The sequence below is a fragment of the Syngnathus scovelli genome, chromosome 11, assembly GCF_024217435.2.
Source record: "Syngnathus scovelli strain Florida chromosome 11, RoL_Ssco_1.2, whole genome shotgun sequence".
Classification (NCBI taxonomy): Eukaryota; Metazoa; Chordata; class Actinopteri; order Syngnathiformes; family Syngnathidae; genus Syngnathus; species Syngnathus scovelli.
This window is the reverse complement of record NC_090857.1, coordinates 10170778-10189003: the sequence shown is the minus strand read 5'-3', so window position 1 is coordinate 10189003 and position 18226 is coordinate 10170778. Positions and strand designations below refer to the sequence as shown.

General features: G+C 42.5%; 1 protein-coding gene across 1 annotated transcript; it reads right to left on the bottom strand.

The window, feature by feature from the left end:
- Positions 1 to 3655: 3655 nt before the first annotated feature.
- slc6a11b (solute carrier family 6 member 11b) lies at positions 3656 to 18034 on the bottom strand. The gene is made up of 15 exons (XM_049734639.1): positions 17823 to 18034; positions 17367 to 17657; positions 16587 to 16721; positions 16358 to 16498; positions 16197 to 16278; positions 14450 to 14582; positions 12662 to 12796; positions 10743 to 10846; positions 10546 to 10670; positions 9822 to 9934; positions 9405 to 9542; positions 7487 to 7589; positions 7155 to 7255; positions 6769 to 6939; positions 3656 to 6428 (listed from the first exon to the last, which is right to left on the bottom strand). Exons 2-15 carry the CDS (start codon positions 17575 to 17577, stop codon positions 6285 to 6287), a joined length of 1836 nt encoding a protein of 611 aa, XP_049590596.1. The 5' UTR covers positions 17578 to 17657; positions 17823 to 18034; the 3' UTR covers positions 3656 to 6284.
- Between the last annotated feature and the right edge of the window lie 192 nt (positions 18035 to 18226).

Below are 18226 nucleotides of genomic sequence, written 5' to 3'. Positions count from 1 at the left end.
AAAAACTGATTCTCACACCCGGGATTGAACCAAGATCTTACTGAGTTAGAGCCCATGATACTAACCAGTCGGCTATTTCAATATGACAGGCTATGGTCGTATGCACTGATTTGTACTAGTGATGTGCATCACAGGCCAATAGGGAAAAAGCTTAAGTGAAAGTGAAAAGTGCCACACCCACCCTCACCCCCACCTCCTGATTGGCTGTTTGAGCTGTGAGGTCACTTGGACACTCCATTAGGTACACAGCCATTTTCAAGTGTGCCTAATAACAGGCCACTTTATTAGAGAAATACACGAGGTGAATCCTGGAAAACATGTTGGAATGCGGCCCCGAGGACGAGAGCTTGACACCTGTGACCTTTGACCATGATATTTCCCTAATAAAGTGGCCTGTTATTAGGTACACTTGAAAATGGTGGTGTACCTAATGGAGTGTCTGAGTGATTCCCTCGTTAAGTGCACCTGCGTGAAAAGTTTTAGCCACTGCAGAACGTGAAAGGAGCTAAAACTTTTCACGCAGGTGCGCTTAACGAGGGTCCCTTGGAAAACATGTTGGAACGCGGCCCCGAGGACTAGAGCTTGACACCTGTGACCTTTGACCATGATATTTCCCTAATAAAGTGGCCTGTTATTAGGTACACTTGAAAATGGTGGTGTACGTAATGGAGTGTCTGAGTGATTCCCTCGTTAAGTGCACCTGCGTGAAAAGTTTTAGCCACTGCAGAACGTGAAAGGAGCTAAAACTTTTCACGCAGGTGCGCTTAACGAGGGTCACTTGGAAAACATGTTGGAACGCGGCCCCGAGGACTAGAGCTTGACACCTGTGACCTTTGACCATGATATCTCCCTAATAAAGTGGCCTGTTATTAGGTACACTTGAAAATGGTGGTGTACCTAATGGAGTGTCTGAGTGATTCCCTCGTTAAGTGCACCTGCGTCAAAAGTTTTAGCCACTGCAGAACGTGAAAGGAGCTAAAACTTTTCACGCAGGTGCGCTTAACGAGGGTCACTTGGAAAACATGTTGGAACGCGGCCCAGAGGACTAGAGTTTGACACCTGTGACCTTTGACCATGATATTTCCCTAATGGCACTTTTCACTTTCACTTAAGCTTATTCCCTATTGGCCTATGATGCACATCACTAGTACAAAACAGTGCATACGACCACAGCCTGTCATGTTGTTACAGCCGACTGGTTAGTGACATGGGCTCTTATTCGGTAAGATCTTGGTTCGATCCCAGGTGTGAGAAACTGCTTTAGTGTACTTTTATTGTGCAAATTACCCTTTATTTATTCTTTTTTTTTTTTTACCTCGTGTAGTGTACCTATTGACGTGTCCATGAGGTGTACCTACACATGTTGTCATATAAAGCTGTGAACCAAATGTCTGATTTTTATGTTTTAATTTGCGAATATAAAAACAAGGAATAATACACCAGACAAGTTCTAACATAAATGTTTATTAAAATAATAATAATAATAAAAGTAAATTTCAAACCAGCAATCCAATGTGAAATTGCAGTAGATATATTGGATAACAATATTTAGGCGTATATTGCATACACGTTATTTAAAAACTGCTACAAGTGTTATAAAATCAAGGTTACCCAAAGAGAAGCATAATCTCCCCGTTGTTGCATAACGGCGCATCCCTTCATGCAATAAAGTTAGCCGTTAGCTTGGAGAAAACGTGCATAAAAGTGGTGGTGTTTCAGTGAGTGCTTCTTTCTTTCCTTGGCAAATCATAAATCTACATTCTGGCTTGCACAGTTCACGCCAGGAGACGCAACACATTCACTGACTGATACGTTGATGCACGGGAAGGAAGGCAGTTGACCCATTGAATCGTTCGCGAACGGGAAAGTCAGGATTCGTTCCCTCACTGATCCGTTCACGCGATTAACTGGAAATGCAAGTCACTCACTCACTGACTCGTTCAATCACAGATCCGTTCAGTTGCTGAACGGGAAATGCAATTCACGACTCGTTCGTGAACGGGAAGTTACTTCATTTTCTTCTTCGTTTTGATTTATGGCGAGGTGGCACCAGCTTCGATGCGCATTACTGGCACCTACTGGTTGAAGTCATATGACCTGAAACTTTAGGAAGTGATTTGTTCACTCTCGTTCACTGAAAACAAAATCGTTCTTTTGAACGAGTCGTTCACTCATGAGCCAACACAGCAAGACACACATAAACTGAATATGTGCCACAACATTAAATCTCAAGATTCTCCGATTTGCCACGCATGCACGATTAGCAAGTGGCTGACCAGGCCTTGCGCTAACTGACCTGTGGTTTGGCCATCCTGTTTACAATGCGCTCGGTATTTAAGTTTTGGACAATTTCCCACGGCACAGCTGAACATCTCTCACGGCACACCAGTGTGCCGCGGCGCACTGGCTGGGAAACACTGCCCTAACCGATCTGCCCTACCCGATCTGCTTGCCTACCTGATTTGCACCCCTACCCGTTTTGCACCCCTACCCGATCTGCCCTACCCGATCTACTTGCCTACCCGATTTGGACCCCAAACTGATCTGCCCTACCTGATCTGCTTGCCTACCCAATTTGCACCCCTACCTGATCTGCCCTACCCGATCTGCTTGCCTACCTGATTTGTCTACAACAAAGCACAGGCACTAACGTGGCTGATTTCAAACCATACTATAATATCTCGAAAATCTAAAAACTTTAGTTGAAGCCTCAATAATTATTTCAGGCTAAAAAGCATCATGAGAACGAGTAACAAAATAGTACTTTATAGTATTTTAAAATGTCCTTGTTATAAACTACACCATTTTTAAAGATGGAATCATCATTAGAACTTCTGTTTCACCACTTCATGTGTTCATCCAAATTGTCGACTATCCTGCAGCTTGACAATTTTTATGCCTGGAAATCTGGACAGAAAAAAAAAACATTTGTTCTTGAGCAGACTGCATCTGTTAAGACAACACATGCAAAAAGCAACCAAAATTACAGTGAAGCGCTGTTTGTAAAAAAAAAGAAAATAAAATTGCGATTTGCTGCCCCCTGCTGAGAAATAAAGGAACACCATGGCCTCGCACTGGCACAAGATAAAAAGGGGAAGAAAAAATCCCATTCCTTTCGGTTCCATTCCCCCCCCCCCCCCCATCCCCCCCCACAACCCCCCTCCTTCTTCTTCCATAATAACCATTACACGTGTGTAGTGTTAAGCATGGAATGGCGATTGGGTTCGGTGTGCTCGTGCCATTTGCCGTCCACACATGAGCCTTGTACAAATTTTGCAGTCATTTCTAAGCGAGGCCGACTTTTTGGCCACGGCGCATCATGTGCTTCTTCTAGCTTGGCTCCGTCCCCGCAAGCTCCACTGTGAGTCAACTAATCTGCCTCGCTGTCGTTTTCATTCTCTCTTTTTTTGGCAGATTTGCTCGCTCATGTCTTTCCTCATCTGTCTCACTGCACCTGCATCCGCCCTGAAAATCCGCCCTGAAAAGTTCTTTAATCGTGGAATTGGCCTAGATCAGTGCTTCTCAAAACCCTCCGAAAAAGATATTCGGTCTAAAATTGTTTGAACGCTAACATTGAAATAGAAAAAAATAAAATGTAATTGTTTCATTTCAATTGACTTAATATTCTGATGTGAAAAAAGCGAAAGACCAATAGTGCACTCCCATCAGAATATTTATTCTTAAAAATGAGTAAGCAGACAGTTTGTGTGTCCCGTGAACACCAAAATGTGTGTAGAACTTTACAGAACACTTTTTTTTCCCATTATAGTTCTATATTGACAAAGAGCTTTTTGAGCTGCATATCAAAAGTACCTTTTAATCGACAGTGCTTTCATCTGGAGATACACAGCACATGTTTCTTAAAAAGTAAACAATTGGACATGGATGTAGTCAGTGTTAAATGACGTACGTGGCTAATACATGAATGAGAAGGGAGGTGGGGTGGATGAAGAAGAAGAACATCACAGCTTGGGCAGGAGGGGCCTCCACCACGTTAAGAAAAAAAGAAACCCACTTCCATCCATTTGCCTTCATCACATACTTCATCCCACACTAAGTCTCACACGATTTGTTAGCTTTTTTTGCCTCCTCCTGGAGAAACTGCAGTTCCATCCCCTTCCACGGTTGCATTTCCATCAAGCACAGAAGGACAAAGAAATGAGCAAACGGGAAATAAGTGAGCATGAGAGGGTGAATGAGCACTGATTGGGCGATGCTGGGATTGAGTAACAATGAGGCCAGCTCATTTGCCTGAAATGTATGAAGTGAGTTGAGTTTATCATTATTTTTATGTATGACATATTTTTTTGTGCTGTGGCATTTTTCTCATGTAAAACGTGTCTTTGCTAAAATAACGACTGACCGAGACTATGGACGGGGATTGGAAGCCAATGGCGAAGGATGCTGTCAATTCAAGGTCAAAATGTTTTGTCAGCTAAAAAAGTGGGAGAAATTTTTCCCACTCGACAAAGAGATCTGCTCAACCTGACAATGTGTAACATGTATCCTAAAAAATCGTGCTAAAAGATTGGCGTATCTGCTGAGTGTGTTGACTTGTTTACAGTTGTTGAACTAACCAAGCATTTAGCAGCCAAAGTAGCCCAACCAGCGGCCATCACCCATGGAAAAGGTTTCCTATTTTGTTCTGACTCTGTTACAGCTATTTTAGCAAGGGGTCTGGAGTGAAAAAGGTTAAGAAATGAGAAAGTGGTAGGTAGGTAAGCGCCTTGCGACGTTGATGTGATGTGTGACATGTCCTCCTTTCAAGACGGCGTGGGGAATGAGAGTGCAAAGGCGGAAGCCCATCTGTCTGTCAGTCACTCTGGGTGAAAGGCTCAGCATAATTGCCGTGAAATGACACACATGCGGATGTAAAGGAGGGCAGAGAGAAAGAGAGAGAGAGAGAGGTGTTTTGTTCTTTTTTTCCCCTCCTTCTTCTTAAGGCTCGGCCTGCCGGTCGCTCACAGCTATGTGAAGATTTTCCGAGGCTTTAAACCAATTTTGATTTACCCATCGGTGTCAGTGTGAAGCTGCCCCATCAGAAAAGGGAAAAATCACATAAGCCTCAGAGAACCCAATACAGGCCAACAATCAATACCCTCAGCACTTTTTACTGTCAAATCGGATAACGTGATTATTATTTTTTTTTTTTGTCTTTTGCTGTTGTTGCTATGCAACATCAACAAATTGAATGCGGTCCGTCAACCGTAAAAGTCTGTTAGTCTAATATCCAGTCAAAACTTGATTATTTAATGAACATTATTAGCATATTTAAACTGAACTGTTTATCCTAAAATAAATCTTTTCGGCACATATTTATTTTATTTTGTCATATTTTATTAAGGTTAGCCACCGGAAGATCCAACTGATGCTTTTGAATCAATTTTTTTCATCTATGAATACCAACTTGTGAACAAAATCATGCATTTGTCTTGTTGGAGATGTTTTGGTTATTGTGCCTCATTCAAAAAAGTTTTGACTAGAAATTAGACAACATTAAAATAAGATTTTAGCATTATACAGTGGCATGTCTTCATAAGCGATTTCTTTTACTGCTGTCGGTGCCCTCCTATAGTCTCTAAGTACTCTAAGATACGTGACAGTATCCTCTATCGCACACCACATGGATCCAAAGCTGCTACATTTTAGACATTTGGGCACAAGATGTGTACACTGTCAGCACCCCTACCCGATCTGCTTGCCTACCCGATTTGCACCCCTACCCAATCTGCCCTACCCGATCTGCTTGCCTACCTGATTTGCACCCCTACCCGATCTGGCCCCTACTCGATCTGCTTGCCTACCCAATTTGCACCCCTATCCAATTTGCACCCCTCCCCGATCTGCCCTACCTGATCTGCTTGCCTACCCAATTTGCACTCCTACCCAATCTGCCCTACCCGATTTGCACCCCTACCCAATCTGCCCTACCCGATCTGCCCTACCTGATCTGCTTGCCTACCTGATTTGTCTACAACAAGGCACAGACACTAACGTGGCCAGCTAATGGCAATATAAACGTACGTCATCAAAATCAACTTTTAACTATTAAACCGTTAGCAAATAAAGTGTCTGCTTTAGTGACAAGGTTAAAAGGACCCAACGAATGTGTTATCAAAATTTGTGCAAAACAAAAGCAGATTATCTGGTGATTCATTTTTCTTTTTTCTTTTTTTACAAAACCAAAACAAGCCTTTGATTTGTTTCATATTTATGAATGACAGCTGACTTGTGCTGTCATTTTTTTGTTGAAGAGTTGGACTTAATTGAGGCCAGAAAGTCAGTTAGAAGTGTGTTTCCTTCTCTGAGACGGTAGAAATTTTCCCGTCAGCCTTTAGCATGGCATCGTTGGCAGCATACGGACTGAGAGCGGCAAGGTTCCCACGCATTTTCAGGTCCGGGCTGGGCGTCGTCAACTTCTTCATTCTCTGCAGAGGAGTGGATTGGGAGGTGAGCACTCAACTTGTACAAGGTCATTCAGGGGTTGCGTGAGATTGTGTAAAGACCTTCTGGATTTTATTTGTTAATTTTTTTATTTCATTCTTTGTGTGTTTGACAGTTTGAAAGCACCGTACTGCCACTCACAGGACTGGAGTGGAATATCAATCGCAAATTGATAGTACTTCTGCTACTTCTGATTGAAAATCGACACTGTCTACAATTTAAAATGTAGCATCACCCAAAAGCCACGAAATTCTTTAGTGAATCCGGCCCTCAGTGTGCAGTACCTTGTGCTGAAGGTCTGCGTGCAGATGACCATATCTTTACCTCAGAGAAGGTTCCAGGAGTCTTCCAGATCATCCAGATGATCCCCAGAGGGATGCACACCATGGACGACATGGCCATAAACCAGCCGATGCCATTGCCCCAGTCGGGATAGACGTACACGTTGTTGTACTTGAGCGGTTTGTATTTGATCAAGAAGAACAGGAAAATACCCTGGAGTGCCAACGATAAGACAGTTTTTAGTGTAGAACACAATACATGGTGTCCTCAGTTAAAGACTGAGTTCTGGAGACCTAACCTAAGTTAATGTACAGAAGGGTAAAATTGCAATTAAGGAAAGACAGTAATTACCATCTACAAATTTGGATTGTTTGATGAAGCAAAGGCTTATCTGAATCATCGTGTGTGTGTTTGTTTGGTGGACTTACAGCACAGATGCCTGGGGTCAAGATCATCCAGCACCATTTGATGAAGAAGACAGGCCTGTAGCCAATCATGTCCTCAATGTTTCGGTAGAATCTGTCGCTGCCTGAAAAACATGTATATATCGGCCACTTATTTATTTTCTCCTATGGCTTCAAAATACGACTGATCTGTGATGACACTACGTAAAAGCACTTCACTGCATTATGCTCATCTCCAGCAGATGGCGGAGTTGCCACTGCCCTGTTTTTCCTCAGTTTTGTCTCTGCATGTGAATAATGAGCCCACAGGACTGGACACTGTTACTGAGATCAAGAAGTCTTGAGTCGTGTCTTACCATACACCCATCCGATACATATGGACTCAAAGATGGCCACAAAAAGCAAACACATGCCACTGGCGGCGTAGGAGTCAAACAGCTGGAAGACGTACATCCCTCCCTGTGAGGAGAAAAGGCAGCTATCAGATGGTGGCATGCAAATACATTTCTATTTCATGTTTTTATGTTGACCAAGTCTGATAAGAACCTTTCAGTTCCAGGAGGTATAGTAAAAGTTCCTGGAACTTTAAGTGGAACTGGGGCTTGCATTCATCCCCAGAAACCAGGCATAGACTGTACAATATGTCCCCAGGGACTGTTTGCAACAATCTGATTGGATATCTTGTGCCATTCTTTGTATAATCTCGCCTTTCATCTTGCAGCAAAAATCCAATGTATCAAAACTGATAAGACGGAGAAAAATAACAGCTTCCCCCGCATCAAAGGAGGTGCACTTTTGATTTGTTTAAATCTGTTGAGAAATGGAGATTATTGTGGGAATACTTTCTTCATTACTGCAAAAGTGGTGTTTTTAGTTTTATTCGTAAAGAGCAGTGATTGCATGGGACAGATGCACAGCAGGCATTCTAACAACGACGCTATCTTAATGGGCATTTGAGAGGACTGACATCGATACAGTTCACTTAGAAAAACATTTTGTCATCTTTGCAAGCCATTTAGTTTTATTGTTGGTAAATTACCCACAAGAGGTAACCTTGGTATCAGTGACTGGTATCGGCCGCTATCGCAAGCGTCGATACATTGAAATAAGGATACCTAGTATCGGTACAGGCTCAATAACTGTCGGCAATGGGTTTTACGTTGCTTTACCAAGCAAGATATTATCTCATCCTATCAGCTTGTTCTGGTAAATTTCCATAATAAAGATGCTACATTTTGTTCCTACACTTTCACTCCCTCTCAACATCCACATATCTACCATCATGCGTTACGATATTCTTCTCTGCACACTAGTAGAAGGTCTTACGGTACCAGTGGAGTTTCACCTAAAACAACGCCACTAAAAGGACACTCATGAATAGAAACCCTCATGAATCCCAGAGCAGGGTTACATCAGAGGTCTGACCTGCTTGTTCATAAACATAAAATCTCAATGGCTTTCCGCGGGACCTTTTAAATACACCGCACCGCCATGTTTATGGTCTTCGATCCATGAGGGCCATTTTGTGGCAGTTAAAAGTGGCAGATGAGTAAAAGTCGGCGTAAATATTGGACATATTAACGTTCTGTCACTTTGGATGTGAAAGATTGATGACCAACTTAAAAAGAAAATGATTGGAAATTACAGCTGAAGAGGGGCAATAAAACCTGTGTCACATATATAACGTCAGCATGGTACATTTGGTTATGTGCTGACATTCTACAGCACTTATGAGCCCTGTAGACAACAGAATGGTTCAAGAGTGGATGGATGGACACCAGCGCTTATAGAAGCACGAGAAGCTTTTAGTGGGTGATATAAGGAGCAATTATTGTCACAAAGCACAGTAGAGAGAGATGGCCTTAAAAGCATGCTGCAGCAGACACACAGTATACATTTACTGAATACGACAGCAGTATATTGAAAATCTATTTCAATACAATTCAATGTGACAGATCACACTGTATGATAAAATCACAGTATCACAAAAATATTTTGTACCTGCTGGCTTTCATCTGGTGGAGATGACAGTGATGATGACAATGAGGATGATGTATCATGGATGTGAAAAGAATTGAATTCTATTGAGCAGTAGAAACAGGTCAACAGAAATAAAATACTATACCACATTGCTCACAATAGTGCCTTAAGATACGCATGACTTGACTTTTCGAATTCAACCTAACAAGAAAATTTTGGCATAGTGAACAAGTAGTTACACTCGTATCATAAGGCACCCACAGTTTTCACAACACTTGAGAGTAAAAGTCTCACCTCTGTACACATGATAAGTCCTATGAGGAAAGATGCTATAGACATGCCGAGAATCAGCAGTTCTCTGCGATAGCCTCTCCTGAATGTCTCTGGGTACATGTCCACCACAGCTGTCACCAGGCTTTCCACGCACACAAACTGAGAAATGACACAAGGAGGTGTGGGAATGTTTTCATTATATTTCAGCCGTCTTATTGCAGTTTGCAGAAATTATACATTGATGGGGAGCAAAGAGTCAATATTGCAATGTAGTGTGTTACAAAAAAACTCTTATGGCGGTATAAGCATATTTCGGGGTGGGGGGGGCAGTGCCCTGGTTCCCCCCCCTCGAGCTCTGCCAGTGGCAGTAATAAGGGCTGTTAAATAAAGAGAAGTTCATCTCTTGATGAGGTGTAAATTGTCTCTGGGCTTGTTCACCTGACTGTCCAGTCCGAGAAAGATGAGCATCATGAAGAAGAGACAGGCCCAAAGTGGAGACAGCGGCATCATGGTCACAGCTTTTGGGTATGCAATGAAGGCAAGACCAGGACCTGAAAACAGACACTGATGTCACAATATTGTCATGAGTTAAAAACGGTTGAAGTCTGGTATTTATGTATATATGGTACCCTTTATGGTTCATATGTAAAGAAAATAATTTCTATTTGGATGCTTTCATGTTTACAGATTATCTCACTTTTGATCCATCAATGCAAAACAGACACATTAATCACTCAGCTGGAGAAACTGTGATCCATTACGCCACTGTGTTTGTTGCACCACAGCAACAATAAATGATCCAAAACACAAACGCAGGAGACTGATGATGTTTCTGCATATGCTGTTTTCAAAGCAACGCTAACTGCTTCAAAATAAGTTAGAGCAGGCAGCCATGTTTTCTTGCAGCGACCTACTCTCGGTGGAGTTGTCTCTTAGCTGTGCTCTGAGACAAGAATTTTAAATCTCTCACGCTGTCATTCCCACGAAATCATTCATACCAACGTGAATAAATCATCAAGTTGTGGTCTGAGAGGCTGTGCGAGTGTGAAGTTACATAACGTCCCTTCACATTATGATGGAAGAAGGAACACCAGCCTATAGTACGTGATTATAATACGCCCACATCCCTAACTGGTTTCTGCGATTTCGCTTCCACACTCACCAGATTCTGCCACGGCCTCGATGGGAACATTTTGTTCGTAGGCCATGAATCCCAGCACGGAGAAAATAGCAAAACCTGCTACAAAACTGGTGCCGCTGTTCAGACAGCACAGCATGATGCAGTCCCTGAGGAGCAAGTCAGGAAGTGATTACACTCCCAAATGTCATGACAAATTCAAATTAGGACAAAATTCTTACCTGTAGCAGTTATTGTTGTAGGCGTTATAGCTACCAAGAGCAGTAAGGCAGCCTAAACAGATAGCGTAGGAGAAGAAGATCTGTGTTCCAGCATCCACCCATACCTGGAAATAATGCAGCTTATATCAGTTATGAGGATGACAAAAATTGAAATTGATAGTCTATTGAGCTCATGCCAGTGCTAATCAAATTTTTGTGATTTAATTAATTGCATTATGCTTAGTAAATTATAATTTTTGAAAAATATATGCTTTGAAAAAATATGCTGCATCTTTAGTTAAAAAGAATAAATTCTACCACTGAATGAAATTATTAATAAATCTAATAATTTGGTTCAGTTATTCGTGTTTTCTGGAAAAAAATGAAAAAATTATTTAGGTCTATATTTTAGAAAGGGGTCATCACCCCTATGAGATAAATTAGAAGCAAAATGGATATTAGGTAAGGTGCGTTATGAAACCAGTTTGAAGTTGCAGCACAGGACCTCCGAACCCGCAGGCTTAGCATGGGGTTGCTAGCAAATTCAGCATGGCTGTTTGAAAACTTCCTCACATCACCATTCAACCACTAATCTCATTTCACCGCCACAAAACAATTCACAAACACACAATCTTCACTCCCTCCTGTGAGTAACCACGGTAACTTCCGTGACCCCACAAACACAGGCCTGTTCCTGTGGAAGAACGGGCCTTTCTTTCCTAATGTTCATTAATGTTCCCTTTAGTTTGCCCTGGGCTGATGGCCGCACAGCGTAGGAAAACCTCAACGGCCCGGCCTCCGAGAGAATCTCTTGTTGATGTTGTCCCTAATTTGGTCAGCTTGTGTTTGCAAGTATTGAGTTTTGAAAACATGTCCACCATGTAAAAACTGAAGCTCAGTAGGGCTACTAGTACTATGACTAGTTTTGCTGTTTACAAACACTGGATCAAATCCCAATCACATATGAATGTATATTATTGTTGATCTATGCCTAAGGTGTCTGTGCTTTCAGATCTGAAAATATAATCTAGATCTACGCAAATATAGCATTTATGATGTAAATCATGGAACAAAATGTTTCGCATATTGCACATTAATACCATCGCGATTGCTTCACAATGCTCAATTGAAGCTCATTTTCCGTTCCTATTTGTCGGGTTTGATACAAGACACCTGCCTTGCTGACATCTGACAGACACAAGTCAATCTCATTCAATGCAGCTAGAAGCAATTACTACATGAAATGAGATTTTTGAACAAGTGACAGTTCATTTTCGAAAGTTCAAACTAGGGCAATGGGTGAATTTGATTGAAATGTAATGTAGTGAATTCTGCAATTCACATTACTGTCAGACGTTGCAAGATTGGGACCGTGTGACAGAAAGTACTATTGTACGAACACCCAAAGTAGTTTCAACAGATTGATCAAGGGGCCAGGTCAAGGCATAATTGTCTGATTTTGAAATATTACATAATGGGAATCTGATTAGGTTCTTGGTGGTGAACACAAGCAAACTGTTATCGTAGTAGTTTGGGATGAGAGATGTACACAACAGTAAGCTAGTTCAAGAAACATTAAGCATGAGTGGGGGCGAGGAAACATTTTTTAGGTAGCAATTGGGGGAAAGTCTGAAAAGTCAGGAGAGGACAAGTGAGTGATGCACAGCACTTGGAGGGTAAAGACACACAGCCTGGAAGTGAAACACTGAACAGAGCCCTGAATGTCCTCCAGGGAAGTCAATTTAACATCAGAGTCAGAAGTAATGTCTTCCTCTCTCAACTGTGTCAACCTCCTTAACTGCTTCTGTTGCCCCTACCCCTCTCCAAACACACACACACACACACACACACACACACACACACACACACACACACACACACACACACACACACACACACACACGGAATTTAAGAAAAGGGTGCATCTGTCTCCAACGTACCTGAGGATCGGACAGACGAGAGATATCTGGATAGAGGTAAAACTTGATGCCGTCATACGCTCCCGGCAGCGTTACTCCTCTGATCAGCAGAATCAGCAACATGAAGTAAGGAAATGTGGCCGTCACATACACAACCTGCAGGTACAAACAAACGCATGCAACACTGAATTTTTGCCTAGATTACAAAAAAAAACAGAACAGGAACTCGATAGTAATAATAATAATAATAATAATAATAATAATAATAATAATAATAATAATAATAATAATAGATTGTCTCTTTTGTCCCATATTATTCTCACTGTAAATTGCATTTTTTAGATATTGTGACTGGTGCATTTTTTTCTTCATGCAATAAGTTTTTACTTATATTCATATAAAAATGCAGAATCTAACCATCTGACAGATGATTGTACATTACATAAAACATACTACAGTTCATCGTGTTCATCACTGCCGGAAACATCTCAAAGGATAGCTAAAGAGCATTTTGAGCTTAACATCTCAAGAAGCCACTTGAAAAAAAGGCCAGTGTGGGCAACATATATCGCCTGGCTTTTTGGAACCCAGTCAACGGTCACCAATTGAGGGCAGAATGGAACAGAACAGAGCCGGCCAGGCCAGGAGAGTGAAAAGAAAGCGAGGGCTCCCTTGGCTCGGTCTCTTAAACAGGAGGAGCCCGGAGGAGTGATGCTGGCAGTGTGGGAAAATGTGCTTCAAAGAGATGCACAACAAACGGACAAATACACAACTTCATTCACAACATAGAAGTACACACACACACACACACAAACTAAAGATTAACATGCACTATATGGAATTGATCCTTCTGCTGCATTGGCTCTAAATATAGCAAGATGCTAAATTCCTGGCTGAGCATGTTACGCAAAAAAAAAAAAAAAAAGTTCTGCTTTATGATGCTAAAGACTTATTAAGGCCGTACACTTTAAAATGTGCTAATCCCAACATGTCCGACAGGAAAAGTGTGAGAAAACCTGTCTCCTGCCATGCGGCCTGCTTCTTTCAGATTGACAAATACAACGATTACACATCGTAAGCCTCTCATCCCCCTTTTCTCCACTTTTGGGGTGACAAAAAGGGCAATATTCACTCCCTGTGTGAACTTTGACGCTGCCTACACCTCACCATGAGTAAACATTTAAGCCGGTGCAAATTTACGGGTCAATCCTGCCCCTGCCATGCCGTAAATCTTACCGGGAGGGCTTAAATGTGAGAATGGCTTGCAAACACAGTCACAAAGCAAACAGCTTAGCGGTGTCGCGGCTGAATGGGCTCGTTGGGTCTCTGGAGAAGAAAGTGAGGGAGGGAGAGGCCGAGGAAATACTCTGCATGCTCCTCATGAACGCTCGCTCCTCTTTCCCTCCAGTGAATACAGGAATCAATCTTGGACCGGCTGCTAAAGCCCCCAGCCATGAAGGAGCATTCTCCCCTCTTTACTTCACAGACGGACAAAAGACACTTTAGGGGCAAATCAGCAGTGCCACCTCGTTGTTTTGTTTTCCCTCTATCATGTAGAATGCGAGCCCATTCATTTCCCCCCTCCTCACACACCTCTTTTTTATTCTCTGTTTTGCCATTCTTGCAAGCCTTTTCCACATTCTACCTCCATCTCCCAACTTATTCTGGACCACTGGGCCTTTGAGAGTTCTCCCAAAAGATTGTTGGGTGTGCTTATGACCCTGCTCAAGGCAGCTCTGGCGATGGAAATTAAATGTAGATTCAGCGGTGGTGAAAAGTAGTCATAAGAAGAAACCGGTGCTGTCTCACCTTGCCAGTGGACTTGGGTCCCTTCCAGATGCAGAAGTAGCAGATAAACCAGGCCAGTGCCAGGCACATGGCCAGCTCCCAGCGCATCCCCCCCATGTGCTCGATGCCATCAGATATCTTCAGGACTCTCCGTCTGTATGGACCCAGACAAAAACTGACAACTGGCAGCTCACCAATAAGAGGAATTCAATGTCTGCATGAAGAGTACAAAAACATTTTTGCTAGACTTTTTTTAGTTCTATCTTTTGCAGCTATATAGGGAAAAATACTTGATCATCTTTTAGAATTACACAGCAAGACATTCTGCTGGGAATCAATTCACATTTTTCACTCAGAAAAAAAGTGATTATTGTCAACTTGCCAAGGGTATTTTATGTGCTATTTTGAAATTGGGCGAAATGGGGTGAGGACTCTCGTGTTTCCAGTGATCGACTTTCTGCCAGAAACTCAAATTGAGACTGAGAAGCCTTCATTATGAAAAAAAATAACTATTCTACTGCAACAGATGAGTTATTCTCCTGATAACCATTTTTCTGTGTTAGCAGACTGAGTCGATCTCTGAGTTTTTCTCCGGGTAGTAATGCAGAATTACTTGGCACTTTGCAAGCCCACACATTGGAAAGAAGTTGTTCTTCCGTGGCCACAGCGCATCCCCGTGGGCCTGCATGTGCCACAGTCAAGGTGACCCAGTCTACAAGTGTGCCACCATAGGTCATTTGCGGCAGCGAACCAACCCCGTGCTTCCTGTTTGTCAAAGCATTTCCAGGCAACGGCATTGATGGAGGATGCGAGGCGGTACAGCTAAACGCCGTTTGCCAAATCTTGGCCAGTGAGTTCACCCCCGGAGCTCCTGAGGCAGCCATTGATCATGGTGACATGTTCTTGGTGGCAGGCCACAGGCTAAGTCCAACTCAGCTACCATGTCCTGGTCAGCCACAAGGGCTACCTTGGAACACTACAAGCGATCTGGATTGCATTTGAGTACTCTAACAAGTGCTTTAGACAGATTCATCGTGCAGCATTTGTCTTCAGATAGACTTGTACGCATTATGCTAGCTAGCTAGCTAGTTAGCTATATTAAAGGACGATCTTTTGACAGCTCCAGGTCAGGGAATCAAAAGCCGGTTTTTCGTTATCCCGTATGAGTAATTCTGTTTAATTGGTCCTTGTGTTGGTCCTTGAAATAAATAATTTAAAAATGTATCAATGTATTCTTTTGCAACGCTAAGTTTCAAGACATCAGTAAAAAATGGTGTCACCGTTAATGATGCCGTTGTCATGTCATGCATGTGGGACATTTTCTTACACATAACAATTTTTTTCACAATATCACCTCAAAGGGCCTTTTCTTTCAGATTATACTTGGGTAAAAATTGGACAGTTATGTTGTAACAACAGGGACTGGCAACGAGAGTGGAAGTGCGGTCAGCATTGCCCGCTGACAAAGGCCGATCTGCTGCCATGCTTGTGACTCCAACTGGGAGACAGCTGGCCTAGTGGACCCGAATGACAAATATGAAAAGAGCTGACTAATTATTTTGGCCAGGGGAGTTGAGGAGATCACTGAAACCATCTGAGGCTGTCTTAAGATTTTACACATGAAGCTATCTGGGTCAGGAGATGATTGCTTAAAACGAAATGGCTGTAGTGTGACTTGGTGGAAACTGTTTCATTCACATTTGATATCCAAAGAGATGAGCGATAATCTCTAAAGAATACTGAAAGTGGGGAAAAATACTGTACTCACTCCCAGAATTCAATAACAGGAGAGGTTGCGTTGGCGCTAGTAATGTTGGTGGCATTTTCTCCATAGTAGTCAACACAGTTCTCTGTGGAGACACATTGCCTTCATTGGCTTGTTGAAGAAGAATAAACATGAATGTGATTAAAGATGCTCCGCTCTCCCACCAGTATTCCAGTAGTGGCCACAACTAGCCCACGGAAGCTCAGTGGTGAAGCAGTTGAAGAGGTAGAAGATAGCCCAGGCGAGGATGACTACATAGTAGACGTTTAGGTGAGCTTCAATCACCTGGGTTGCATAGCCAATGCCTGAAATCACATTTAAAAAAAACATGTTTTGTAAAATTACACGTGGATGACGATGGAAACCTTTGAGAGAGCAGAAGGGATTTCTTACCCTCAAACAGGGGGCAGACTTTTCTCCAGCATGTGATTCCTCCTTCGCTGGTGAACTGACCAAGGGCGGTCTCCAGGAAAAACACGGGGATACCGCAGCATATGAAGAAGATAACGTATGGAACGAAGAAGGCACCTTGACACATATGAGAGATTTTTTCAAATTTTTTTGGGAGGCTTAAGAATAGAGGTCTGACTATTTTTAAGCAAACTTTTTTTTTTTAATTCAGGAACAAAAATAATGCAGCTAATGTGTTCTCAAGCTGCAAGGTGGGTCAAGGGTACAAAACAGCCACAGTAACAAATCATTCAATCCCGAAAGAATCAATAAAGTTGGAGATGATTAAAAAGTACAAAACCACTCATGACAAGCCATTGTACATATAAATATACGCATTGCACATCATCTGAGTCTATCTTTCAAAGTTGCTGTCTTAGTTTCTTCAATCCTACATGAAACTGTATTCACTTTGTTTGGACAACATTTTTCAACACAGTCCTCATTCACTCAATGATGAACTTTCGGGTTGGGAAACAACCAATTTAGTCATGGCGCTCCATTGAGTCCAAATGGAGTGGACAGCCCAACTCACTGAGTCCAAAGAAGAACCTGATGTCAGCAGACTCCAGGCAAGAGCATGGAAGTAGGACTTCAGAACATTCACAAACATTATACTTCGATCCCACTCTACAAATTGATTGTTTATTGTCCTCACGGTTGATTGTAGTCAAAGTTCTGCTCTTTCTGCTAAATGAGTTACAGTGAGGTAAACATTCTTACCTCCTCCATTCTTGTAGCAGAGGTAAGGAAACCTCCAGACGTTGCCCAGCCCGATAATTTCTCCCGCCACAGACAGGACAAACTCCATCTTGTTGTTCCAATGGCCTCTCTCGTAATACTCCCTGTTGTCCAGGCTGGAGCTGGAGTCATCCGTGTCCCTGCCATCCTCCGGTTTACCGTTTATAACCGGCCCGCTCTTCTCGGCTGTCATGTCGCTGCCGCTTTGCGCAGAATCTCCAGCGGGCGAAATGAGGAACGTTCACTTAAAATGCAGCGGCACGGCCCTCCGCCCTGAATAAAACAGGAACAGTGGGGAAGTGGAGCGTGGGATTTCATTAACAATTCATTTCCATTTTGCTTATGAACCAATAGAATAAAAAAGACATCGCAAAATTGAAATTGTCATGCTTGGATAGTGGAAAAAAAAAGTTTATATGTACCAAGTGAAGTACTTACCAAGTTGACTCCCAAAATGCAACAGTGGCAATGGTCCTTTGGGTTTCCTCAATGATGATGCCTTGGCCAAACGTGGGAAGGAAGAGATGCAATGAGCAAATTGGATGCAGTGGTAAATTTCTTGTCTACAAAAGATTCCTGGACTGGTTTGGTCTGTGTTGCACACCAGGCGGTGGACAGTGTGCGACTGCGCTCCCACTATCCAACGTACTTCTCTCAAGCGCCTCCACTTGGAGTAAAGCCACATGGTGGGAGGGAGGTGAAGGCAAACCACAGGATGAAACATGGAGGAACGTTGCCTTAATGCAGATGAATGGATTTTGAAGGTCTGACTTTTTTTTTACCTTACAAATGCAACTTGTGGCTTATATTATAGCAAAATTTGAACTCCTTTAAGGTTTTGA